Source organism: Leuresthes tenuis, unplaced genomic scaffold, assembly GCF_036924035.1.
Source record: "Leuresthes tenuis unplaced genomic scaffold, fLeuTen1.0.hap1 SCAF_10, whole genome shotgun sequence".
Classification (NCBI taxonomy): Eukaryota; Metazoa; Chordata; class Actinopteri; order Atheriniformes; family Atherinopsidae; genus Leuresthes; species Leuresthes tenuis.
Genome location: NW_027325364.1, coordinates 29,345,408 through 29,373,069, shown reverse-complemented (window position 1 = coordinate 29,373,069; position 27,662 = coordinate 29,345,408). Strand labels below are relative to the sequence as shown.

Below are 27,662 nucleotides of genomic sequence, written 5' to 3'. Positions count from 1 at the left end.
AATAAAACAGTCAAAATAAATATTTGGATAATCTGTCCAGCTTATACACACACACAGAGTATTGCAGGCATAAATGGTTAAAAGAATGACAATAAATGTGTTAAAGGAAATGTATGATCAAGGGTTTCTGGGCCTTCTAGAAACTTGCATCATAGTCGCTCGGTTTTAGTTAGCATTTTTTGAGTCTTCTAACTTTATAAGTGCAATGCTAAACACCTAAAAGCAATCATTTGCCATTCAGTCACATTAAAATAAATAAAAAAAGCTGTTAAACAAGATGGCTCCTTCTGCTTGAATTCTGCTCTAATCATACAACGCAAAATTTAAAATAAATAATTCGCTCAGGTTTTTCTGTAGGACATACTGCATATTCAGCTGCTAGTTTACCACCAGGTTTTTCAAAACCTGTACCACAGAGCTGTTAATTCAACCGTTTGGTGGTGTTGAACATAGAGGATGCAGCTGAGATGTGTGTGATCTGATGAGCTCTTTATGTTTATGGCAGACGCTTTTATCCAAAGCAACTTACACTGGTAGGCGTATAGCGTAAGGGGTTGTTGCCTGAGAAGTAGTACCTTTCATGCAGGTGATTTGAACCCACATCACCCACATGAAAGGCGGCAATGTTACCCACTACATTATCCAGTCCCCTGGATGAGCTGCTGTTACTTTGGCATATGATCTACTTTCCAGATTAATCAGATTACAGATCCCGTTATGAAATAACTGACTCCACATGAACTAGATAAAAGCACGATTACATGTGGCACAATCAGGATGCTGTTCGGTGGATGCACAAAATGCCTCTTGGGAGTGCAACTTGGTTTGTAAATGGAAAACAGCATGGCGGACGAGGCATCCTAAAATAATTTAATCTGAGCAAAAACTGGATGCAGAGACTTCGGATACGATTCCTTAGCCATGAGCTGACAAATGCTGGCTTTGTGTTCACGCAGCCATATGCAAAAATGTGATCACACATTAAACTACATCTACGAGGAGTTCTAGTGATAGAATGTAAACTGAACCCATCTTTCCGCCAAATTGTACACTGCTACTCTGTCATGCATTTCATTACACACTGCTCACCCTGTTTGCAACAGTGAGGCAGGGCAAATGATTCTAAACTGGAAATTCAGCACTAAACCAGTCACGTAACAAACCTGCGAGAACACAACATAAGTGTTAATATTCTTCATACCAAAGAGTTTTTCATTTCAGTGTCTAAAGGAACTTATTTGTGTGTAATGCACACAAATAATTCTCTGTTGCATTTCTAAAGAACACACTGTGTGTTAGTTGGATATAAGCATCACACTTCACAGAATAACATTGTCCAGGCACTTGTTGCTCAACGGTGTGCTCAGACAGAGGCGCACACACAGAGACATCAGCAGAGAGAGAGAGAGAGGGAGAAAAAAAGAGAGACAGACGATGGGCCACAGCTGAGAAAACAGCTGGGCCTGACACAGAACTGTGCCATTTGCTGGCACAATGACGGCTCCACTGGCAACACTAAACCAGCAAAGTACAGCTCTGCCTTAAAGGAAATGGGAAAACAAGGACTACACAGGATTCATCAGGCTATATTTGTCACTTGCATAAAGTACATTCAAATTCAACAACACTAAAATGATCAAATATACAATTAACAAATAGAAATGTAAAAGAAAAAGAAGTAAAAGAAAAATTTAAATCTGAAGAAGGAGAGAAATAAATCCTCTGAGGTGTCAGCCTCCTCCTGCCTAACAAAGTGAGCCATCACAATGTAGGAGGGTGAAGGCACACTTCATTAACCCTGGTATAATTGCAGTTTCCTTTTCATTTTGGTATGTGGGGGAAAGAATTAAACTATTTTGGTCGTTCATGCAATCTGATCATTGGTGCAGCAGAGAATGACATTGATTACAGTGAGGAGGCAGCATTTCTGAGAGTGCGAGAGGAAGAAATACGCAGAGAAGATACAGAATAAGAACAAATAGGGATTTATGTGGGAGAGAATCAGCTATAAAGACCGTTTTGGCTTTTATAGATCCATATTCATTGAATGATTACATGTGTAATTCTTCAGCTTTAAATTAAATAAACCTGCTGTGTTTTTTTTTCCTTACTCTGGGACGGTTTCTCGGATCTTGGGTTCTGTGATCTCCTTGAAGATGGCGGCAGACTGCACCTCCTCCAGAGGACACATAATTCCGTACTCTTCGCATCCATGAGCTTGAACCAGAGGATCCATGCGGTGAGGGTCAAACATGATGTTGTTGGGTGTCACCAGCAAAACGCCGCTAACAGCACCCTGATGACAACAAGGGAAAAGAGAGGGAAGGCTGAGGAACTATCAAATATATAATACATAAATGGAACAACTTAGTATTTTAGCAGACCCATTTCTGACATCTGAGCACAAATAAATACATTTTCAGTATTCGTAACATACAGAAGAGAAAGCAGAAAATGAACCGGTACCTCACCTCGACACAATGAAAACTTTTTATATTGTGGTTCCTTTTTTAATCATGGAACCCATAAAAAAACCCCTAACTGTAGGGCTTTCGATGATATCAAGCTCAGTAAGCACATTTAAAAGCACAGCTGAATCAAGTTCTTGAACTCAAAATTGAGTTACGCGTACGATGCCATGACACTGGACTGTGTGAGAAAATGGACAGCATCATTTGAAGGCTAATTTTCTTAGAAATCAGGACTTTTCTGAGAGCAGAGCAACAGTCTGGAAATGTTTGTTGTTGACACATAATCACAATGGGCTGATTTTCAATTTTCTGTCTCAGCCATAACTTTGTGTGTAAATACAAATTCAGGATAGGGGATTGTTGACTGGAAACCCATTATTTATCTATAATCTCTTCTTTTTCCAAACTTAGGCAGACCCGAGGAACGCTAAAAACTAATTCCACACTTTTCGAGCCTGTACAGGAAAGCTGTAACATAATCAAACAGCACCTGTGTCACATAAAAAAAGAAAAGGCTAAATCTATTTTCAACAACAAATGTCTTAAATCAAGAAGTTATTGACTGCCAGCGCTGTCCACTTCAGTGCTTTCATTTGGTACCTGGGAGTGAATCAGCTGTGGTTCAATACCATGGATCTGTGTGTGTGTGTGTGTGTGTGTGAGAGAGAGAGTGAGAAAGAGCAGGGCAGCTGCCTGGACACAAACATGCACTTTGAGAAAGGCTGCATGTATTTACATTTAGGCCATCTCAGTAGCTAGCTGCCATCCTCCTCTGAATCAAACTTTGACCAACAACCACAACAGAACCGAAGGAGCTTTTCGTATGAGAGGTGAAACGTCTTCAAGAACCAAGATGCCGTCCAGTTGCCCTTATTCAGGCTCTTAGGATTCCCATGACCTGAACGACTGAGAACAACCACACAAACAATTTCTGACAAAGTAAGTGTGCGTTCAGTGGTAAAATGCGTTCAAAGTACACACATATATGTAGGTTTCCATCTCTTTTTATCAGCTACTGGCTTTAGTATCTAGTTATGGAATTTCATAGAACCCAGTCAAAGCAAAGTCTGAATCACATTTGGATCAGAAGATAAAGTAGACAAGAATGCACCAATTAACTGGAACGACCTTTGAAATGTGAAAGTTTAGAAAACTTGCATCAATACATTTATACAACACCGAGTATAATCGGCTGAAGAAAGCGAAACTCAGGCTTTTATTGAGCTGATCTATGCGGATGAGCCTACTCTTGTACACACAGCATCATTAATAATCAATGCTTTATTTTTCTAAAAGCCCGACTTTTGTCTCTGAAATTGATCAATCAATTAAAATAATTTGATATCTGTAAAAATAAATAAAGAATGCATATTGCTGCTGTTGTTACCAAATGAATGCACAGAAAAAGTCTCTCGAAAACACTGCGACACACAGACCATTTGATTGCGGTCTACTGAAGTGGAATATGTGGATTGGATTTTTTCCTTTGATTTCCTCTTGCGCTAGCTTGATGCATTTGGACTCTGTCCTGTGTAAAAACACATCGGCCATTAAACAAATACCTCGTTCTAAAGGTTTATATCCAAAAATAGCAAGTATTACTCAGGTATAAAGTGTGTCGAGCGTCTGCAGCTGGCAGCTCTACGGCCTGTTTAATTTGATAACAACACAACCACTTCATGCACCCTCCTCCATCTGCCACTTGTGGGTGTTTTTGCTGCTGGTAATTCCTGCTTTGGACTTGACTTGAGCAGTTAGCAGATGTCTTACCTTGCCATCAGTGATGTACTTGCAGTTGATCTTGAGGAACTTCTCTGTAAGGGCCTCTTCCTCCTCGGAGGTGGATGACACCACTCTGGACTGGCGCAGAGCCGAGAACACCGGGGGGTGAACGCCTTCTGGTCTGGGGGGTGCATCGGAGTCCTGGAGGGAGGATCGGCGGCGGTGTGGAGACAAACAAACAATCATTGTGTGTTAGACTGTTTATTGCCATCTGACTTTCATCTGAAACCGAGGCAGGTCTTTCCTGTTGGCTGCAGTAACATAAAGAAAGGCACAACGAAACACGGGACAAATGCAGTTTATTCCAGTTGATCTTGTTTTGTGTAAAACTAAATAGTTTTCAACCTTACAGGCAGCTCAGAACTAATGAGCACTGGAGAGCAGGCACTGCTCGGTTTGCTTGGTAAAACATGGCGTGACTAATTTGTGTCTCATTTCATCAATCTAATGCCTTTGAGTCTTTAAATGTATTATCTATAAATAAACTGTGATTTTATGCACAGACAGACAATCGGGTTAAATGAAAACCCACCAAAGAGCCAAAAGAATGTGCCTCGTGCTAGCCTGAACTTCAGAGTGGCAATTAGGTAAAAAACATCCATATGAGACCAGAGCTTAAATTACGGTGCACAGCAAAGGGTGGACTACCAGGGCACATTTGGAGAATATGTTAAATGTGCTTAAACCTGGTTGCTTGCAATAATCAGCAGTGTAATTACCAGTAGTTACATTATTCATCTACAGTAATAAACAAAAGCTGAATATACTAAATGTTTTCACATGAAATATTACTGATAATTTGGATGTAATTTGGAATGCAGAAGGTCTCTGTTCAGAAAACAGAAGCAAAGCCCAAAGGTTGAAAACGAGCCAGAAACAAATCTTTCTCCATTTTTGATTTTAATTGCCATTTTGCACCTCCACATAGTTGTTGTTGCCATCCGTTTGTTGATTATCAATCTTTGTCTTTACAGGGAGATTTTGCATCGGTTGGCTGCTGTTTTCCATCTCTTCAGGGTTTGTTTTGTGTCTCTACATGGTGGTTTTGCATCTGTTTGTTGTCTTTTTGCATGTTTTCATTGGTTCTGCTGCCGTTTTGCATCTACAGATAGTGATTCTATGTATTTTGCAAGGATTTTTTACATCTGCCTGCATTCTCTGACTCACTTGTCAGGGGTTTGGTCCAGAAGCAGTTGGTCAGTAGGCTTGTTCAGAAACCTGTTCTACCCTCTGCACAGCTACTTTACCCTGACATGTAGAAGGAGTTGATGCAATGGTTTTCTTGATCGTGTGTTTCAGTGTAATTGCAAAATTACAAATCAGTGGATTTCTAAACAGATTTTACCAGATGATTTAAGCCAGTGGAGGAAAATAATATATCAAATATACATTTCAAGATAAAAAAAACTCCACAACACAATTTTTCCCCTCTCATTATTGCTCTTGCTTTTCTATAGTCTGCCAGATGCTGCACAGCCAAGATGGAATTTAAATGATGTCTCAACCATGTTGTTTTTCTGTATATTATGTTGACACACACACTATACAGCAATTTCGCTACTGCTACTTCATCTCTGCTATGGTAACTCTGCAATCTGCCACAGATGGTGTGTGTGCTGGGCTGGAAACACAAGGTGTGCAGAGTTGGTGTTTGTATTAGTGGCTTGTTGCCAGTGCAGCCATAGAGAGACTGACTGATGCCTTTCCATAGGGACGCATGTCGGTCCGATAGATCGAACAATAGTTGACAGGACTGGACTGTGCGTGTGGTGATGAATGTCTGCTGAAGAAGTCAGATTGGATGGTAAGGCATAGAAGAAGTGTGGGATATGAGAAATAGGGAAAAAACAGAACAGAAACAGTAGATACAGTAGCTGCTACTGAAAAACAAAACAAAAAGCCAAAGTTAAAGTGAGCTGTAGGCAAGGAAAGGGCACGACTGGAGTACAGACAAAGAAGAAAAAGTAAAAGCAAGACAGAGAGCAATGTGTGGGAGTCATCATAAGAGGGAGGGGTTTGACTGGTAGGGAAGGGCATCAAAAGCAAACGGAGATGTGAGAAGCAGCGAAGAGCCTCACTAACAGTCAGGAGCATAGACAAGAGAGCCGGAGCCCATAACAACTGTCTGCTGTCCTCTAACACCCACCCCCACACCTCCCCCTCTCCGTCTCCCAGCACAGTCGACAAACAGCCTGCAGCTACTGACCCACACCGACACATGCAGCCCAGACACTGGCAGCCAGGGAAGGCTGAGGAGGCTGGCCAATCTATCACAGCCAAAACAAGCCTCTGAAAAAGGAAAGCGGACCTGAAAATGTAAAACGGAGGTGTAAAGAGGAGAGGAATCGGCGCTCATCAAAAAAGGTTTCTCTGATCTGTGAAAGCATTTACTGTTGAACTTAAGATCTGAAGCCCAACTGTTGAAAAAGAGGACGGTGTGTAGGAATTCAACCAGCTTGTTGTCCACTTAAAATGTACACACTACACCTGTACACTCACCTACACAACTGCACCTTTTTAGCCAGTCACTTCCCAGCGACTCATTCGAGCATGCCTTTCTGCTAAGAAGTTGAACATAACATTGGTTTTCTTCACCTGTACATGTGCAAAAAGCACCTGGAATAAAATGAGTGGATACAGACGTCAAAACATGTCCTCCCTCATAACAAACAGTCACACATTCCCTGTCAGAAGTCTGGCACTTCTCAGAAAGGGGTGTCATGTGTTGGCAACAAAATAACTCAGCAGCGTCCACATGGGAGGTTTGTGAGGACACACTTTCCGTCCATCAGCTGACAGCCGCTCATGAGGCAATATGTCATGATTTTCATTTGTGGTAACTTGCAACATCAAAATTTGCAAAACAAAACAAAAAATGAACAAAAAGAGAGACTGAGAGGTTGTTGCAATTGTGAGCCATGTTTTGTGGGATAATCAGTAATGGACTTTACTTACTACCAGTGGTGAGATTTTGTCAAAATCTGCAAGTCCTTTTAGCTTTCAAGCTAAAAGAATCTTCTCAACACGTAAGACGTTGACCCAACAAACAACTTCGCTCATTGAATCCCTCGGTCCTAGCCAAATTAGCTGCCACAGTCATCGATGCAACACAAGTCTAAGTTTCACTCTGTCCAGAAAAACCAACCTCAGCAAACAAACTGACCCTAGCCTTCCATTATGTTTGACACTCTTCTTTCTTCACTGCAGTTCTTCCTTGGCCACCTGCGCTGCTCAACCTGTTCTGCTCCACGCTGCTTTTGGCTCCTTGTGCTGGTTTCTCCAACACCTCATCTTGAGCTGTTTGGTTCTTTAGGCAAAATACTGTAAAATGCATTTCTCTGTGATCTACATCATATCTGAAGGGACCCGCCTTTATCACAGCTTTTTCGGTTCATTGCACACAAGAGTTAATGTAACACGATGCCCTGGCAGTGATATTCAATTCTACGACCATCGATATGATACTGTTATACTGTGTATTTACCATGGTGGTGCAGAGTAGTAGCTCCAAATTGTTTTGGGGTGACGTAGTTTTCTTTCCACATACTTTGTCAGGTTTTTTGTTAATTTGAATCGATTTTAAAGTTGGTAAAATTCAACACTATTGAATGCAAAAAGGGATTTAAAAAAAGAATTGCATTCAACTGCTTGGACATTATTCTGTTTAGTTAATCTCTAAAATCAAACTGCAGTGTTAGAAGCTAAGTGTCTCTACGACTTAGTACTGTTAGCATTCTCAGGATTTATTAGATTTAGCTAGCTATTCCTGTTCCCCCAAAATATTCATTACTTTTACTTAACCATATACATAACCATTCTTCAAACAAATGTAGCTATAGCCCTTTTAGCTTTTTAGCTAATTAGCTTTTCTTTTTTTTTTAACTTGTATACCAGTTTTTCCAAGTTAAATATTCATAAATTACCTTCAGTTAGCCAGTTACTGCTATTCAACTGCTATTCAAACTTCTAAAAAAATAAAAGCAGAATCCTTTCATTTAAGAAATTACTTGAAAAGTTCAAGCATTATGTAAAACTATGTGTTAGCACCATTTTCTGACCTGGTCTTGGGTGCCCACTTCCTAACTAGAGTTCATGTCCTTCAAAGCGAAACAGCTAAGACTCTAGCTGACTCAATATATCATTCATATGTATATGTTAATCAAATAAAATTGTACTCATCTACCTTAAATAGTTCAAGCTACCAAGTGTAATATTTGAAGTAACCCAGCAGACAAGTACCGTGCTTTAACAATCAATGATATAAAGAAGAAGTGTGCTAAAATGAGCTAGTTAGTGCGAAAAATAAAGTACAGCTGACAAATCAATACAGCTGTCAACATCACCCTGTCAAAAATACTTCACATAACTGAAATGAATATTGCTTTTCTGTTTTCACCCTCAAATATATGACCAGTGTTTCTCCTGCACTGGCCTCTAAGGCATCCAATATTTTCCCAGCTGGTATTACAGTGTGGTGCTTCAAGGGGTAATTCAAAACTCACCTGCCTCTTTATTATGTCTCATACAAACCCTTGTCTAGACAACCAAAAGGGTAAGGCAAAACTACAGACAGAAGTTATGAAAAAATCCTAGACCAAAAACAAACCCGCATGAGAGTTGAGTTGAGTTGATGCGCCTGCGTCCTGAAAAGACCCGATTTCATTTAGAGCCTTGGAAACTGTTTTGGATTCTATGATTGAATGCAACATCAAAAGGATAGGAATTAATCAGAACAAGTACATTATTTGCATTACACCACTCATATACTTTAATTTTTAAATTTTTTTTATTTAAGTAGGCTCTGAGAGGCTTGAGATACCTTTTTAAAGAGCTTGGAGAGCTGCCCTGAACTCTAACCCAGTGTTACAAAAAGCCAAATAAATTCAAAACAGTGGAAGAAGATTAAAGTCAATCTTTAGCGATGGATTATAATGTCAAAATTAGATCAAACATCACAGAAAGTCCTGCATTTGACTTATAAAGTAATGATGTTGCCAGTTTTAATACAATAATCCATTTTTTAAAAACAAAATATGATCACATAGCTAAACTGAAAGAAAAGATTAATCAAGCTGATTATGTGTGCCTAAAGAAAAATGCTGAGAACTGAGAACAAAGCAGCCAGCCTGCCTGCCCGTCCACCACCCCCCCATCACTGGCAGTAATGTTGGTGATCACTGTAACAGCGTTAAATGACAGCTGTTGTGGGGGCAAAAGCAATAAATCAATGTCCTTTTGGCTTCATGAGGACATTTCTTTCTTCAGTTACAGTTAAAAGCAGAAGAGGAAAAAATGCAGAAGAGCCTGTGACTGCTGTAAAAAGAGACAAAAAGGCCCCAATACAATCACTGAAAATAGAGGCTGTGCATGAATGTTCTTGAAAAATCTGACAAAAATAACAAAAAAACAGATCTTTGAAATATGAAATCTACTGCACTTCTGACTATGTAATAGCCACCTGGCTTTGACCTTGACAGTGACACTGTTGTGAACAAACAAAAAAAAAAAAAAAATAAAATCAACCCACAGCTCCACCTAGTGGGGATGAAAACATTTAGCAAGTAATGAATGAGAGGGCTGAATCCACAAATCCTCAAGAATAGTCTGTGCTGTTGTTTCTATCGCCAAGTATTACCGTCGGGCCACAGCCCCGAAGAGCTGCTGAACAGAATCTGCCATGGTCTGACTTCATCCTACACTAATTTTAGATTGCACCCCAGAAGGAAGAGAGGAAGGAAGCAGGTAGGGAAGCACAAGTGATGCCAAACGAGGAAGAGACAGAGAAGGTCACAGTAGTAGTTACGGTACCAGGGTGAGTAAGTCTGTATGTGAGTGTGCGCTTCATTGCGGTCACAGGGAAGGTCCGGTTAGGACGAAGAGGACACAAGTGCCCACGCAGATGACCAGAGAGCAACATGCCAGTGAGTGGTGGCTGCCAAACAGCAAGGCAGCCAGCACCCGTGCACACACACACATACACACACAACTCATAGAGCCAGTCAGACAGCCAGGCAACGATCCATGCCTGCAAGATGTGTTACTTTATTCTGCCAATACCAGCAGGCCAACGGGCAAACCGAGAGGATGAAGACCCTTCAGAGTCGTATTTATCTGGCTTCATCTTGGGCTCAGTCAAAGAAACACGGAACTAGATAACTGCATGGTGGGAAACAAAAAAATGTTCTGTTAATTCAAATAACCACTCTTTTCTCCACTACTGTCTTGCAAAGGAAACAGAGCTGAATATTCAAGATGGGACTGGGCGAAACATAAAAACACTTGAGACAGCAGTTTATATTACAAGATTCGCCTGTTTAATCAATTTTAAAAGGCATACAGCAGTTATTCTGTTCCAGAGTTTGAGCTCAAATCCCAAGCCTGAACTATGACATGAATGCGACATCTGAATGCCATTTTCAAAAAGTTTTAAGACAGAATGTATCACAACCAGACCCCACAGCCCAAAGTCCCTTCAGAAGGTGCAACAATCAGTGGGTCTACATGATGAGATTAATTCATTATAGCTGTAGTTGGGTTATGCTCCTTATTTGAGCAAGGGCAATTATCCAAGTATATATGGAGGTGAATAAATGGAATCATTGGCACAAAGCACGTCATACCCCGGTACGATAGGCGGCGCTCTACCCATTTTAACTATTGCTAATAGAGCCACTCCCTGTTGATGTCTTCACCACCAACAACAACAAACTCAGGCATTCGAGAAAGATGGCGAACGAAGAGCAAGATGAAGCTACGTCCCTCTACATTTCGTTTGTGACGAGTATGGTTATGGCACAAACGTGATGCACAACGGCATATCCTCCATCGCGTTGTTTGTTTCTTTCCAACGGCGGCGACAACAACAGTAATATCGTCTCCTTCGACTTCCGGGTCACGATCCTGGGAAAAGATCTCGAACATGTGCAGAACGCAAAGTCCAAATCACCACGTGCTTCACCGTCTGAAAGCACGCTTAGTGTGACTATCAACCGAGTTATCTGGGGGTCTTAATCCGACTGCGAGTAACCCGATCCGGTCCAATTTCTAGTATAAACTAAGGCGTATACATGAACTTAATAACTCAGTCTTATTGTAATTGAGCCATTAATCTGATTCCTAACAGTGCCATGTAACCCCACTGACTATCATAACCATACCAATTTCTACTCCATGTCAGCACAGACTACAAGACTTCGGAAATATTTTTCAACCCTGCGATGAAAAACAAATTAAAGGCTTTTAGAGACGTTTGGACAGGAAGGAACGGGGAAAACTGTTTTGACCATCCAGTTGCTCAGAGCATCTCAGAAATAGCTTGGCTTCTGTGTGCATTTGGTCTGTACTGGTGAGACCAACTGTCATGACTCTTATGAATCATTTCTTCTGAGGAGGGACAAACCATGAACTGGTGACAGGGTGTTGGCTATGAGCTGAAACAAGTTCAATCAACAGCAGCTCTGACACAGAGCTTAGAGGATTTAAAGGATCTGCTGCTCATGCCTTGAAGCCTGATATCACGGGGGAAAATCAGAGGAGTTGCAGACTCTGTGCATCTGCAGGCCCCAGCTGATTTCTTGTCACATCACCTGACTGATGGTATATTTGGAAGGGGTAATCGTAATGTTTTGGCTTGCTGTTTTGCGTTTTTTTTTAGGGTTCCTGAAGCACAGAACAAAAGGCAGATAATGCAAATGTAGCCTTCAAAAAACCTATAAGTTTTTATTACTGATAAAATGACTAACAAATTAAGGGAAAGACTAAATATCTTTGATTATCTGTTAGGCTATTTGAATATCTAAAAGGCTTTTTAAGCACAATCAGCTAAAAATCATGTTACTCCTATCGTATCCTAATCTAAAAGAGATGCTTCACCAGCTGTTTGCTGCTGGCACTGCTTTTACTATAAACCTCCCAGAACCAGAAGAGTGAGTTGTTCAGGCCCTTCCTGTGGTAAAAATACATTTAAAAAATGGCACCTAGCTGCTGCAATCCTCTTTGTTAAGATTTAACTCTCTCTCACACAAACGGGGAACGGGAAGCAGTCACAAAGATTGACCAGTTAACACAACTGGGCACACTTTCACGCACAAAGATACACACACACACACACACACACACACACATTATGCCTCCACCAACACAAACACAGAGTTGACACATCAGATGAGGTAATGTTCCCTTCATTCTGCCTTCCAAGCACACTTCCTCGGCTTGGAATAATTGCTGCCTGGCTGCTTCTCTGGGAGAGTGAGCAGCTCCGTTCATTAGTTGCTCTAAATATCAGACACGGCATCACTTTTAAAGGCTTAATTTCTCCGCAGTCACAGGCCCTCTCTCTCACAGAATATGCTCCCATTCTCGCATGCAGTGACCTAAATAGATAAATGTTAAATGAACGGGGGCCTTTCTTTTGGCAGCTGCGGAGAAATTAACCATCAGAGACGAGAGTGGACCCGAAAAGAAAAACACTTGTGGTCGGACAAGTGGAATCCGAAGCAGACGGGCGGTGACTGGGAAGACAGTGGAGATGAAATCCATGTTCTGGCGAAGGCACAAAAGACCCATGTTTCCATGGAGACCAGCAAACAGTCATATTTCTTTAAGGACCACTGGGCTTCCTGTGATGCTTAATGATTTGCGCGTTCAGATGCTGCAGCCACTGTACCTGAGGGAGATGGCTCACACTGCTGGTCCTAGCTGTGAGGCCAGCCTAAGTATGGCTGTCAGCATCAGACCTGAAATCACTTCATCCACAAAAAAACATGCAGTCTGTCTCCAGCTTTCCTGCATGCCTTACACTCTGCTGATGAGGCTGGAGAAGTGGGAAGAATAATGATGCCATGCAGACGAGAGCCAATGTCAGAGCAAGAATATGACAACATACGTGTGTACTTTGTAGTTAAACCATGTTTCTTAGCCGCCCGGCAAAGAATATGGTAGCTTTGGCATCTCTCATAGCTAGGCGATTATCGCTGTTGAAGTGGAAGAAGAAACTTCCCCCAGCCTTTAAGATGTGGATCAATGACCTTCTACACTATTTGGTATTAGAGAAGATTCATTATTCTACAAGAGGAAATATTCAAAAATTGATGTTGATGTTTATATTTGTATTGTTTCTGACCATCTATGCATCTGAATTAATCTGTTTTTGTATAAACATCAATAAAAAGAAACAGAATGGCATGCTGCCATGGCATGAGCCATATGATAAAATTGTTTTGAAATCATCAGTGGTCGATGTCGACTGTCTGAAATAATCAGCCGTAATAACTGGCTGATTAATTATTCCGTCTATATCAAAGCTATAAAAAGCGGGAATCAATTTTTTGATGATAAATAACCATCTGTTATAAAGAAACATCTAGGATTCTGTTTGTGTAAATGTGAATTTGAGAAATTAATTTTTTTTTCTTTCCAGCTTTAAAGCAGAAATGTTACCATTTCATTATTGTCCCTTCAAAACGTATTCACCCGGGCACCCTGATCTCTCTCCTCTGTTTTTACACGCAGGAAAGATAATGTGGAACAAAATGGGGCTTTTTTGAGTGACTGAATAATTTCACAAATTCACACACGAATGTTAAAGTGTTCCACAATGAAGAGAAGAGCAACACCGTGAGGAGTTAACGCACATCCTAGCACCCACCCTATGTGTACACACAAATCACGCATATCGCTTCCTGTCCTTGAAAAGTAAAAGGCAGCTTTTATGGGCACTTCTTTTTGTCTTTTTTTGTCCCTGACAGCTCAACACATCATCCGCAGTGTTCACCTTCTGGCACACAATGAGCAGAGCTTTAAGACGTGACAACGCTGATTGAGGGATAAGTCAGTATTTATGTGTGTGGTGTGTGCATGAGTGTGTGTGTGTGAGACAGAGAGGCAGAAGTGGATGCATTTCGGTTCAGCTGTGTGCGTGAACAGGCCCTGCATGTGAGCCACCATGTAGACTAATAAGGCACAAAAGGGTCCAACAGCTGATCTTAACATCCGCCACCTGCTTCAGTGATAAGCAACTCCTGGAGATAGAATCATTTTCTTTTTAAAATTGAAAGCAATTCTTTTGATTGACGACAGCAAAACCCACTTTGACTTTCAAGACAAACTTTTATGGGAATGGATGTAATATAGAGAAAGCAGAATCGGTTTTATTTTTGGCTCGACTCCATTTATTACAAGACATTTTCTGAGTGTGTGAGATTGTGAATCAGAGGTGTGGTCAACATACCGTTGCCTTCTCTAAATCAGCTTCGGAGGAGGTGGGAGACAGGGGGCTGATGGGACTGAGGGAGGGGGAGCTTCCGACACTGGAGATGTACTCGGGATCAGGGACGTACAGAACCTGCAAACACAATCCACGTCTGTATTTACACAGGTGCTGCCCTTGCGCAAACACCATACATAGAAGCACGCCCGAGTTAGTAGAGGGAATCTTAAACAACCCAACCATATGTTTGACGAGGCAAATAACATGAAATCATTAGAACGGGCCGGTGTTATTGATGAGATAAACACAGAGAGGAAAAAGTGAGAGCGTGCACCGTCACAGAGAGTCAGCGTGTCAGAATTGGCAGCGATGGGATGGTATTTGTGGTTAGAAAACAGTGAATACAGTCCCTCCATGTATTTAGTTTATGTATGAACAGGGCTGCAGCTAATTATTTTTTTCCATTATTGATAGGGCTGTGTGTATTTTCCCCCCAAAAGATCAATTCATTGTTTCCTTTCCCTAAATGTGACATAATGGAGAAAAAATGTCCATCCCAAATCCCAAAACCCAACACGACATTTAACGGCTCAATAAAGCATCCCCAGCGCTGTGTTGTGCTGTGCTGTGCTGTGATGGGGACCCAAGCTTCCTCTCTTCTGTGATGAGGTCACAAAGCTGCTTCTGTTAAGACGCAGCTCAGATTTAATGTGCTGGCCAAAAATGTTGTGCACATGTTCATTAAAGGGGAACGCCGGTATTTTTAAACCTTATTTCTGGCATGAAATACATTTATCTACTCACGAGAACAGTTTGGCGAAAGTCGGCGTCCTTCGGAAGATATTTAGATAACTCGCGATCGGCGTATATCCATATAATGGAGTGAACGGGGCAAAGACGATGCAGTCTCTAAATAAGGCATTATCTGTCTTTACTTCACCAATACTTTAAGACGAATGAATGATCGAACGTGTACTGTTAGCTCTGTTAGCTCATAGCTGCTGTTATGTGGCTACTTGCAGCTATAGGAGAGCTAACAGAGGGATTTCTACACAGGCACTCTACTGAAACCACTTCATCCACACGCCCCCTGGAGCACAGTTTATTTACTCCGTGCTCTGTGACAGTCGGCTAACTTCACATGGAGTTTGCTACTGCTAGTTTTGTGCAACATGGCAGGATATTTATCAAATGTTGACAATGTGAACGACGACTTTGAGTAAGATGGACCTTCTTACAGGAGTGAATGAGCTGTGCTGCAGCCATGTGTGTGGATGAAGTGGTCCCAGTAGAGGTGTGTGTAGAATTCCCTCCGTTAGCTCTCCTATAGCCGCAAGTAGCCACATAACAGTAGCTATGTGCCAACAGAGCTATAGTACATGTTTGTTCATTCATTCAGCTTAAAGTATTGGTGAAGTAAAGACAGATTATTTAGAGGCTGCATCGTCTATGCCCTGCTCTCTCCTGTTATATGGATATACGCAGATCTTGAGTGATCGAAATATCTTCCGAAGGACGCTGACTTTCGCTAAACTGTTCTCAGTGAGTAGAGAAACGTATTTCATGACAGAAATAAGGTCTAGGTTTAAAAATACCAGAGTTCTCCTTTAAAAGTCTGCAGATATTCGCTTAGAAATGTCTGAAAGAAAACAGGATCGTTTTGAAAGTCACTGAGTAATATTTGACACATTTGTTTAACTTGAAGAAATATAGGTTTGTAGAAGCTGAAGTTTTACATGGAGTTATGAGCTGGATTACCTTCGGACAGGTTATCCAGCAAAACGCAATTGGGCACGTTTTCTGCACTTTATGTTTTCATAAAACTGGAAAAAAATCCATTGTGATAATAGTCTCTTTCAGACCAAATCCAGACTGTTAATTAAAATACATTTAAGCAGGTTTGTCCGACCAAAATTGTTAGATGCTTAGACGCTTTGGAAAGTAACTGCTCAGCCTTACAGTCTCGTGTCATTTAGATGTTTATACAAGAAAATCATTGGAAGCAGATAATCTCTATGTAGCTACAAGAGAAAGTTTTATGACAAGGGATCCGAGTTTTGCATTTTGACACATGAAGTAAAAACTGATGGGATCCAACTCTGCCTTTCTACTGGCCAGGATACTCCATCTTCTTTGGCTCCTAGCAAAGGGCTTGGAATAAAGAACTAATTCCATCCATCTTTTTTGGTGGTTGGAAGAATTAACTGCCTTGTCATCTCTGCCAACACGTATGAGCAGATGATTGTTGCCCCCCCGGGTGCGCAAGCACCTCTGTGATGATGTTACACAGAAACAGGTCTATAGATGCAGCAAACTGCATCAAATTTCATGTATGTTTAAGACAAGTTAGTGGATGTATATGGGGATTTTTTTGGGGGGGGGGAGTGAAGAGTTCCTCCCTATTTTCCCTGTTAGGATAAGCCAGTGTTTCTGCCCGGCATGTTTTCAATGTTTCCCTCCTCCACCACAGCTGATTCAAATGAATGGCTCCTTATCAGGCCACTGCAGAGCTCGATGACGAGCTGATCATTTGAATCAGCTGTGGTGGAGGAGGGAAACATCGAAAACATGCAGGGCAGTGAGTCATGCGGACCGGAATTGAGAAACACTGGAATAAACTCAGTTTTCTCCTCACATTAAAGCTACAGCTCCAGAACAGAGTGTGAATTTCCAATTGAATAATCGGCTCCACAGCCAATAAATGCATTTCCCAAAATGTCAAACTATTACCTTTAGACAGAGGAATCCAGGCTTTTAACTAATTCAGCTCATCAGTTCAAGAGCAAAAAAAGGGTTTGTATAAATATCACTGATCCCCCTCTAAGAGGTCCCATGTGTGCCATTAGATCGACTCTGATAAAAAGGTTGGAGGCATTTAAGCTTTTTGTCTCTGTACTTTTACAATAAGGCTCTCTTTTGTTTGAGGTTTTCTTTTTTTGGGGGGCTTTCACAAACTGCAGCTTTTGAGTTTAAGTAAAATGAAGCCATTTTTGTTGTGGCCTAATTTTAGTCTCATCTGTAGTAGTCGAGGGGAGATGATGGCTCAGTAAGTGCTCCACACGCCCCGCTGTTTGCACGATGAGAGCTGGGAGAGGGGAAAAAAAACTGGCAGGTGCCAGCAGGATCGGCTGTGGCTAATTGTGTCCATTCCACTGGAATTGGTTTTGATGCCAGAAAATACATAGACAAAATAGAATTTTGGATGTTTGTCACATTTCCCCATTACAAACCTCCCCCACCCCCCAAAAAACAAAACAGATTTAGAATTTGGGAGTATTGCTGAAAATGAGTCATTAAACATCAAAGCCAGGGAAGCTGGCAGCGGGTTTGGCCGACTAAAGACGGCTAGCTTGTGCGACGTAGGAAGAACGACGGCAGCATAGGTAGAACTTAAACATCACACATGTTGTTTGGTCTTTTTTAGGAGAAAAAAGACAAGTCTTATGAGACAATGTGCATCCCAATGTGTAATTAGCAGGCAGAGATGGACAATGAGTGTAGGGATGTGGTTAGTGAGTCAGCGAGTTGCTCTAAATAAAATAGGTGCAAAAATACATGTGGAGTCTTTAAAAACCTCCCTTTTCCAGTTTTTCAGACGAATTCCCACGTGCAGGAAAGAGACTTTGAGATTAAAGCAAACCACTGCCAACATATTATGAGCGATCAAAATGAGCTTGAGGTGTTGGGAGATATGAGGCTGCGGTGGGAGAGTGATGAGGTGATGGAGCAGAATGTATCGGTAAGGGCGGCGGTTCACACCTGGCCAGGCACCACTGCTCTGGAGAACAGCTTGTTCAGCTGAACCAGCTCGTTGGGGGTGGTGTCAAACTTGAGCGCAATGCTGTTCAACGTGTCCCGCGATTCCACCTGGACCACAACACAAGAGAGAGGACACAAAAAACAAAAAACTATCACACTGCGGCTCCTGTTTCAGAGATATTTCCAACAAAGTTTCACACGGAACACTTGTGACACAGGAAGAGAGATGGAGAGGGAGCATGTGAAGAGCAGAGCTGTGAGATGATGTCGGTTAAGGGTTTCATGCGGCCCGTGTTCTGCACGCTAGATTTTGGGATGTTCCGCAGATTAAAGTTGTCAGCTGTAGACCCGGAATAGATTCCCATGATGTTCAATGTTGCTGGCAGAAATCTGAACCGACTCGAATGTCTGCTGGTATCATGTCAACCATTTACATAGCAAGACCCCCCCCCCAATAAAAACAATTATACACAAAGCCTGAGGCCTGAGGCAACTATAAATTGAAATAATCATTTGATTTATTGGCTCATCTTTTTGTAATTTTTTTTCAATTACTTGGTTAATCATTCAGCTTAAAATCATCAGGGAGTTTAGGAAAATGTCCCTGCTCCGACAGTAACTAGGAAATAGGCAAATTTGCCATTTTGGATGTCTTAAAGGCTGAACTGAGATGATCAGTGAGATGCAGTGCCTCTTATTTATGTTTATGTTTATGTATTTAGCAGACGCTTTTATCCAAAGCGACTTACAAATTATTTAAAAGTTTGCCTTTCGAATTTATCATCTCTGGGTTTTTTTAGTGTTTTTTTTTTTGCATAAATGAAATCCAACCTTATCTAATCAGAGAAACAGCAGAGGTGTCCCTTATTCCTGCCCATGTGCGCTCGTCTAACAACCAGCTTAAAAGACAGACCAACTTAATTTGTCCAAGCTCGGTTGAGAATTATGTTTTCAGTTCACGGTCGATCTTATCACAGTGAAATATAGACATTGCTAATCGTATAACAAAGTTTCTCACCCAACTTATTGATGCAGAAGAACTCTGCAGGGGGAAAAAAGGCCGTTCTATTGTTCCATCTCTCTGCATCAGCTCTTATCCAAACCAGTACATCTTTTTAACCAAGAGTGGAGAAAGCGTTTCTGGTGCTAATGTCAAAGTCTGCGTTGCTGTTCAAGGGACGAGAACCATCCTGTAGCTCGTGTGTCAATGTGAACGACACAGAGTCGGATAGCCCTGGTGACCAGTGATGACCAGCCAAACCGAAAACTAGTTACTGTCACCATCAGACTGGTTGCTTTCATCTCTAGGACTACAGTAATGGGAAGAACTTAAAGGTTTCTATAGTTAAGTTTCCCCCTAAGATTAATAACATGACAGAGAAAGTTGGAGAAACTGATCAAATAATGAGTTTTTCAGCTGTCATAATCTAAGATGCAAGTGTTGGCACATCCTGATAATTAGTTTGCTATATACTGTGTTCACTGCCCAAGAGCACAGAATATTAGTAATATTAATACCAGAGCTTTCCTTTTTAAGCCCACAGAAAATTTCATATTGCAAATATCTTACTGCAAAGACAAAGGTCCATTCATGAGAGCGCAAAAACTGTAAATATTGCTCTGTAATATATTCATCGTACTGGATTCTAATCTTTTGCATATCATATGTAGGCTCTGTCCCTCCTTGCCTGATGTTCTTAGTCCACGCATTAAAAAGCCTGCTTTCTTTCAGCAAAAAGGTGGAAACCTGCAGTTAGAAAATACAAACCATAAAATATAAAAAGGAGAATGCATGTTCAGATGCTAGAATCCTCCCATGTGTAATATTAGGACTAATTATAATAACTCTACCCTGCAATACAAGAGCAATGCCGTTTCTTTGCTTATGTCTCTTACGTGTGGTGGAGATCAGCCACATGTTTCAGATAGTTGGAGGTAACTTGGTCGACCGGCTTGTGGAATCGACTTCAGATTTCTTGGCTAAAGCCAGAAATGTGTCGTTTAAAGACAGACTAAAGTTTTGGAGTGGTAAATCTGCCTTTGTTAGCATTACAAGCATGTGTGCAGTGAAAGGAGCAAAAAGCTCAGTGAGCACAGTGGTTACTGTGTTTAGGCATCAGAAAGGAACAGAGGACCAGTTGATCCCTGCGTGACTGCCGTTTTTGATTAATCACTTAAACAATGAGTTCAGAAAACTGCCCATTATTCTTTTTGGTTGATAAACTGACTAATATTCAGCACTGCCAGAGGTATTTCAATCTTTTTCTGCACATCATCGTGAACCATATCACACAAGCAGAAAAGGAGGAGGCTGTATTTCATGTAAGCTGAGATTTAACAGCTCAGAGAGGTTGTTGTGGCTGCACCCTGTGCTCAGCTGCAGCACCCTGCAGTGTGACACAGGTGCGTTTGCTTGTCTCCACCACTTAGGATCCACACAACTGAGATGTGCGCCATGTGTGTGAAATAGTTAACCATCCAACATGCCCTGTGGGAGTTTCTACCTCGCAAATAAGGCTGACATCCATGTCAGGAAGTGCCTGTGTGTGCAAGAAATGTGGTGCAAGTGAAGAAAGTGAGCTCAGGGGGGTAGAACCCCTGAAAACACGACAGGCAGGGCTGACTCTGGGCTGTGCATTATCAGTACAGCATAATGACATTGTGTGTTTTAGTGCAATAGTCATGGGACTGCTTCATTTAGCAGTCCCATAAACGCACAGAGGAAGACGGCTTCCCTTAACTCTTCACATGGCAAATCGTTTCAAGGAGGATATTCTGGCACAAACAAACAGGGAAGAGACGACCACGGGACAGTCACAGTCAAAGGCAGGTAGCCAGAGGAAGCCAAGGGAAGCAGGACAGACAGGCTGGAACACGGACCCGCTGTGAGGCAGTAACACATGACACGGTCAAGATCACTTCTGTGGAAAAAAATTAGGGGAAGAAAAAACATACACGAGCGCAGAGCTATTAACAACCAGCAAATATTTCAACAGCTCTAACACTAACCAGACTGCTCTGTATGAAGGCAGGATTCACAAGTCAGTGAATGTGAAAAATCACCCTTTAACGATGTGACAAAGGTGAAGAATTCTTGACACAAAATCCATAGCAAATAGAAGAATGGAGAGCCGAAGTGTGCATACAGAAAGGTGATCATTACAGTATAAAGTGCACTTGATTTAGCATGTACAACAGTTTTAGAATCATCCACAGATGACATGACTTCAAAAGCCAACAAATAACCCTCGTCAATCAGAACAAATATTCAGATGGCTGTATTTGACATGTTAGAATTAAGCATCATGACCAAAAAGAGCAGGACTTGGAGACAAGAGCCACGAGACATACTGAAGAAAGCATTAGTCCTTAGTTGAATTACAATCCTATTCGTCCGGTCGACCATCCACCGAAGAGGAGGCTATGGATGAAGCAAGTCCACCCCGTGCATCCAGGGAAACAACAACAGCACTGACACAGCATCATCTCTGGGAGGATGCTCTCAGTGTAACTGACAGCAGAGTTGCATGAGAAAACTAGCTAATGATGGCAGAAATCCAGCTGGAACAGCTCATAAAAGACAAATGGCCACAACAGCACAGTGGCAGGAATACTGCTGGGTCACTTGTTTTGGCTACAGAGGACTGCTCATTAGCTTCTGGAACCAAAGTGTCCACTGATTTTGGTCAATTACTGGCGGCAACATTCTCTGCTGTTATGCAATTAAGAGTGGGAGAAGCCGCATCTCAAGACTCTTTTTAGAATACAAAAGCAGGTTAGGGCTCAGCTCTGTAGAATGAGGAGGCCGGGGAGGGTGCTGAGCGCTGACACAGGCCTTAATGTGGGCTCCACTGAGTTTCGATGCACTAACCTCTGGGGGAACAAACTAATAAGAGCCGAGGTCGGTCACGCTGTTTGGAGCCGGTCTCCATGAGTCAGCAATGAGTGCAGCCCAACAATGAACAATGCAGAGCAGGGGTCCACTGTGCAGTAGGGAATGGGCGGGCAAGCTGGAAGCCCAATAAGTTAAGTGTAAGCAAAAGTACACTGCTGGTGGTGCATATCTGTGCCTCTGCTTCGTCTTCTCAAAAACACCCCTGATAATCACACTCGTTATCATCATTTTTCACCACTATTAGTAAAGTATGTGGTAACTGGTATTTTCGCCCCTTTTTTGGCCAAATTCCCAAAAGGGTTCAAAGTGGAGATGAACAACACACAAGCCGTCTTTTGAGCTGATTGAACGATTTGACTTGATTAAATGTTAATTTGATAATTTTACAAGAAACAAATCAAATTGGAGAGCAACCCTCATATTTCAGATGCTATCATTAGATAGCATTAGATTTATACGGCTTGTTCATCAGGCCAGATTTAATTCAATGAAAGTTAAGATCAAGATAAATGGAGGCTGCACAGCAAGCGGAGCAGTGAAAAATCGAGACAAACCACACGGACCTCATACATGACTGTATTATCTATGAGGTCTTATTTTCTTCTTGAATTTGCCGGTAAAGTCAAGTAAATGTAGTGCAGCTTCAAAGGCAGTAGTGGAAAACACCTCAGTGCCTGTTTATCTTGGTACAGAAGACAAACCACTGGCGCTGAACCACAACAAAGACACGAGGAGGCTGCAGTGACAGGCCGGCCTCCCATCTGAAACTCCTCCTCGTGACTCTCGTCATTAACAACTGCTCCTGGACACCTTTTTTGACAGTCGTGAGGATCTACACGATTTGTCAGCTTATCGGCTCAGTAAAGGGAGTCCTACTCTTGGTTCAGACAACAGCAGCATGTCAGTTTGATAAATATCCTGTTGCAAAGAAGGATGGGGGGTGTCAAGGAGATCAGAGCCGAGGTGACAAAGTCTACGCGACACGACAGTGACACACACAGACACATGCTTGCCACGCACTTACAGCAGGGTCACAAAAAGCAGAAAAACAACTTTAGCACACCCGAGACTTCACAAATGATTACTGTGGCGTGTCGGGACTGAACATAAAACATCCAGTTCTAAAAGTATTTACAACTCCATGTTGATTGTTTGAGAGACCTCCTCGGTGAGTGGCCTTCATTTCAAGTCTGAGCTCTTATTTAACAAGATAAAAATGAGCCGCTTTCTTTTAAATAAGAAGATGAAGAGTTAATGGCTCTCCGGCGGTGTCAGAGTCTTTCATCCTGGCCGCTTCAGCAGAGAGCATTGATTCTCCCTGGGTGCTATTTGCTACCGTTTCATCCGTGAACTATTTATTTTTAGCTTTGTGGCTCCTCTGTTGCTCAGCACAAAGCAAACTTCTAGGACATTCAGATCTGCAGGACATTTACGGACGCTTAAAAGCTCCCTTGTTGTTTGTTCGGGCTTACATTGAACAAATCTATTCATTTTGCTCCATGAGAGCTTAACCTAACCTTTAGTCACTGGCTCTCATATCAAAGAGCCACTCTAGTAGTCCTTGCATCGTCTGTGAAGGTATAAATATCTGGTGTTCAGTGAAGTAAACATTGGCAAAGTCAGGTGGTGGGCTGATCTTGGCATCAAAAGCGGTGTCATAATTATACAACTCAAGATTGCCTTTTAGGCTCAATTAATCCCTTCAAACGGTTGAGCCAGTAATATCAGCAGCACAGCTACGTCACAACAGTTAGCACATGCAGGTTTGACTCCAGCAAACCTCAAGAGATGCAACCATTGATCGTACTGTAAGAGGAGCAATCTCTAACTCAATAATGTAGCAGAAGACAGGCAAACATGACCCACTGATAAAGACCTCTTATTGACACATTGATGTAAGAACGAAGGAGGGCAGGAAAGAGAAGGTAATCACAATCAGGATCATGGCCACTAATGACAGGTGGGCCCTATCCTCTTCTCTGGATCAATAATAGCCATTATTCATCTCAAACTGCGATAAATAATCAAGCTCGTTTCTGTTAGAGTGACACTTTTCCTTGTGAAGAGAAGGGTGCTGGGAGCGAACGCTGCAGCCATCTTGAGTGTGACGGACATGCAGGTGACGGTCACCTTGTCCAACAGGAGAGGATAATCACATTAAACTAGGGCAGTCTGAAAGAAGGGCCAAAGACTAATAGCACCATTGAAGAGTCTGCGTCCATCTTGGTCAAATCGTCAAGTATCTAACATGACTCTTGAGTGCTTTTGTAAAAGGTCAACATGATAAATAAGATAACTAAGTGTTTAATTGTGACCATTTGCAGCTGCTGCCTGGTACTTAGTTTTAAACAAGACCTGGAGCACATCAAACTTGGAGGGAAAAGGATCAAATGAACAAAAAGCCAACCTGGAAATAAAACTGTAATCACCATTTCAGAGCAGCCATCACTTCACTTTTATGCCAAAGGATGATGCCCAGCTTTAGCATGATAGTTGCCATGGTGACTTTGTCATTACTACCTAATGCTATGTGTATTGTGTGCAACTGCCTGCTCACCGATCCTCTGCTGGCCTAAATTTAGAGCCGCTACAAGTGACATGGGAAGAAGTCACATTATTCTGTCCCTTTCAAGGAGACACAAAGCAAGTTTGCCGTCTCACTTTCAAGCCCTCGTGGATTCTTCTTTGTGTCAGACTCTGACTTGATGCTAAAGTGCTTCAGGCTGTGAAGGCCTTTCCACTGGTTAGCTGACAAAAACCTATGAACCTAAAGACACATAAGAAGGTTCATCATAGCATAAAAAGACAAAGCTAAAGCAGGGTTTGGCTGTGGCTTGTCTGGGAGGAGGTCATATTGGTCAATCTGTAAATCTGATTGATCTTTTATAAGTGGCATCCTGTACTCAGCCCAAGGGACACAAATAACGTGAAAGCTTTAATTATAAAAACATTCAACTAAGAGACATAATGCTGTCTAACATTAATATATAACATACATTTTTTAACTTTAAACAATTTTAAAGTTCCACTGTGAGGGAGGCTTTGCTGTAATAAAAAGTTCAACATTCAGAGTTTAGAAAACCAGTTAAATGCAGCTCACATGAGTAAAAAAAAAATGCTGATTTTACAGGACACATATACACCAGGGCTATTGGTAGGATTCTTTTTGGCTGTCCTGTGGGACTTCCTGTCCAACTCATCCAGTCTGTGTTGGCTGATGGGGCTTTTTAATGGAGCAGAGTGCTGAGCTGCCTCTCAGAGGCACTGTGGCTCACGTGGTGGAAACCCATGTGCTGACCAGAGGGGATATAATCAATTTCAGTGACTGGATAAGAGCAAGAATGCATCGAGAACTGCTTCCAGTGGAAACAAGGGGTGGAGGATAGTCATAACTAAGTCAAAAAGTACAAGTAGATGGAACATGTGTAATAAGAATCTGGGGCAAGTAGAGGTCCCCTGTTTTACCCATTCAACTACCCGTCCATCAGTCTCCAACTTGGCCATATGCCTTCCTTTGTACCTCATCCCTTTTAGCATTCCCATCCCACACATCCCTCCAGTCCCGTCATTTCTCCATCATCTGCTGACTTTTTCTCCAGCACTCAGAGAGCTTAGCGAGAGCTCAAACAGTGGGATCGCCTCTGCAGCCCAGCACTGAATAATGCAATCAGAGTGACTGATTGTCAGGAGGGGGCAGAGTTAAGAGTGACACTGACGTGTTTGTGTGTCTGTGCACGCACGCACGCACACACCTGAGGTTTGGTGCATGACTCATCTAACGTCCCTCAAGTCCTCTAATGACCACAGTGCTTCCTCTCAGCCCAGCAAAGATCCATGAAGCTTGACGACAGGTGATACAGAGTGACCTGGCTCCAATACTATCAGCCTCTGCACCATAAGAATGTGTCAATTATATAGTATTAATACATAAGTCTCACTGTGAGGGTTAAGCCTCAAGTTCTGGTTTAAGCAAAAAGCATCCACAGCAGTCTGTAAAAACTCAGATTTGTAGTCATGCTCATTTATTTTTCCATGAATAAGAGCATGAATGTGTCCAACAGATTTTAAGACGGCCCAGCAGCTGCTGAGTTACATCAGGTAAAGCCACAAATGTCAGCCTCACGGTGGCACTCAGGAACACTGAGATCACTGAAGGTACCAGGACTGATCATTTGGGAATGTTTGTGTATTTCAAAAGATAAGTGGCAACTTTAAGCCAATTCATCAGCCTCGACCAAAGTGATGGAACGACAGAGCAGTCTGACTGACTGGCCTTCCAATCGCTGGGAACTGCTAACGAGCTAGAAAATTCAATGAGTCTATGAAGTCGATACACGTTTTGACTGAATCACCACCAATTTGCAAATAACTGAATCACCACCATTTATCTAGAACAGGAGCACACGGTTTCATAATCATATCCGACTGCGCATGTTGCTGGTCAGAATTACTACATGATGAATGCTAACAACTTCCTTTTTTCCCCTCCCAGGCTTACAGCTCTGGTATCCAGACAGGCCTTCCCCTTCAAACGGCTCTTTAGCGTCACTATACAAAACATAATGAGAGCTTTGCTGAGCCAGTTTAGCTGAGAGCTCTACAACAGACCAAGAGAGATGCTGTGTGAGGAGGTTCAGGCCAAAATTTGTAACCTGAGTTTTTCTAATGGTTTCTGTTGTCTATGATGGAGATGGAAATCATCACAGACACTACAAAGAAGTCTGAAGGGGAGAGAAAGAGGAGTTTTTGTTGTTTTTCCTGAATACAGTACACAGGAGAGGGAACAAGCACGGCGCATGGGCTGTCCCTTTAAATTCAGGCCACTAGAACACCCAGACCAGACGGGCCTTAAGTAAACCCTTCAGGTCAGCCAGGTGTCTTTGGAGGAGAAATTCAAGGTGAACAACTGTTGGTTTTAAACTGTTGGTTATAAACACAAGGCATAATTTACATTCCCAACTCTTGGTTCAATTCATTAACAACACGACTTAATTTTGCAGGCAATGCCAGAATTCTTAAAGCCATCTGAATAGAACACAATCTGAGGTGAACATGCTGCATTTATTTAGCAGATTTAGCAGAAGTAACAGGCCCAAACTGGGATGAAGGGATGAAGGGAGACCAATTTTGAATTGAGATGTGCTCTAGTCTGATAGAGAATAACAGTAAATAGAACAAGGAGAGGTCGTTCACGCAGGTGATGATGTGATGATATAAAGTTCTTTGATAATTGCATGAAAAACTAAACCAAACCCAACAGGATAGAATTTTGGGAGCACTTAGTTTATAGCTGGATTCACGTTCAACCTTTCACTTCCAGCCCCTTTTGGCTTGTTTTCACTAATGCCTTTGTGCTATCATAGGGCCGAAACAAAAGTAAAAGATCAGATGTTAAACAGCAAGGCCTCCATGGTGCGTGCGTACATTAATACACGTAGAGTGCTTTCTATCGTCTTCGTTTGACTTTGACTGACTGTCCTTACAGGTGCTTTTTAAAAGGAGCCCCACCCTCCTCACCCAAACAACCACATGTGGCTCCCCACTGTGT

At 42.0% G+C, this 27,662-nt stretch overlaps 1 protein-coding gene across 4 annotated transcripts in view; it reads right to left on the bottom strand.

The window, feature by feature from the left end:
* Positions 1–27,662, bottom strand: part of oxr1a (oxidation resistance 1a) — a 146,589-nt gene that overhangs the window by 13,131 nt on the left and 105,796 nt on the right. For 3 of the 4 annotated variants that reach the window (XM_072394876.1, XM_072394878.1, XM_072394877.1), the window contains 4 exons: positions 18,220–18,327; positions 14,482–14,595; positions 4,242–4,394; positions 2,112–2,296 (listed from right to left, as the gene is read on the bottom strand). In XM_072394876.1, the coding sequence (XP_072250977.1) occupies positions 2,112–2,296; positions 4,242–4,394; positions 14,482–14,595; positions 18,220–18,327 (560 nt within the window). The remainder of the gene's footprint in view (positions 1–2,111; positions 2,297–4,241; positions 4,395–14,481; positions 14,596–18,219; positions 18,328–27,662) is intronic. The other variant, XM_072394879.1, reaches the window with a different exon arrangement.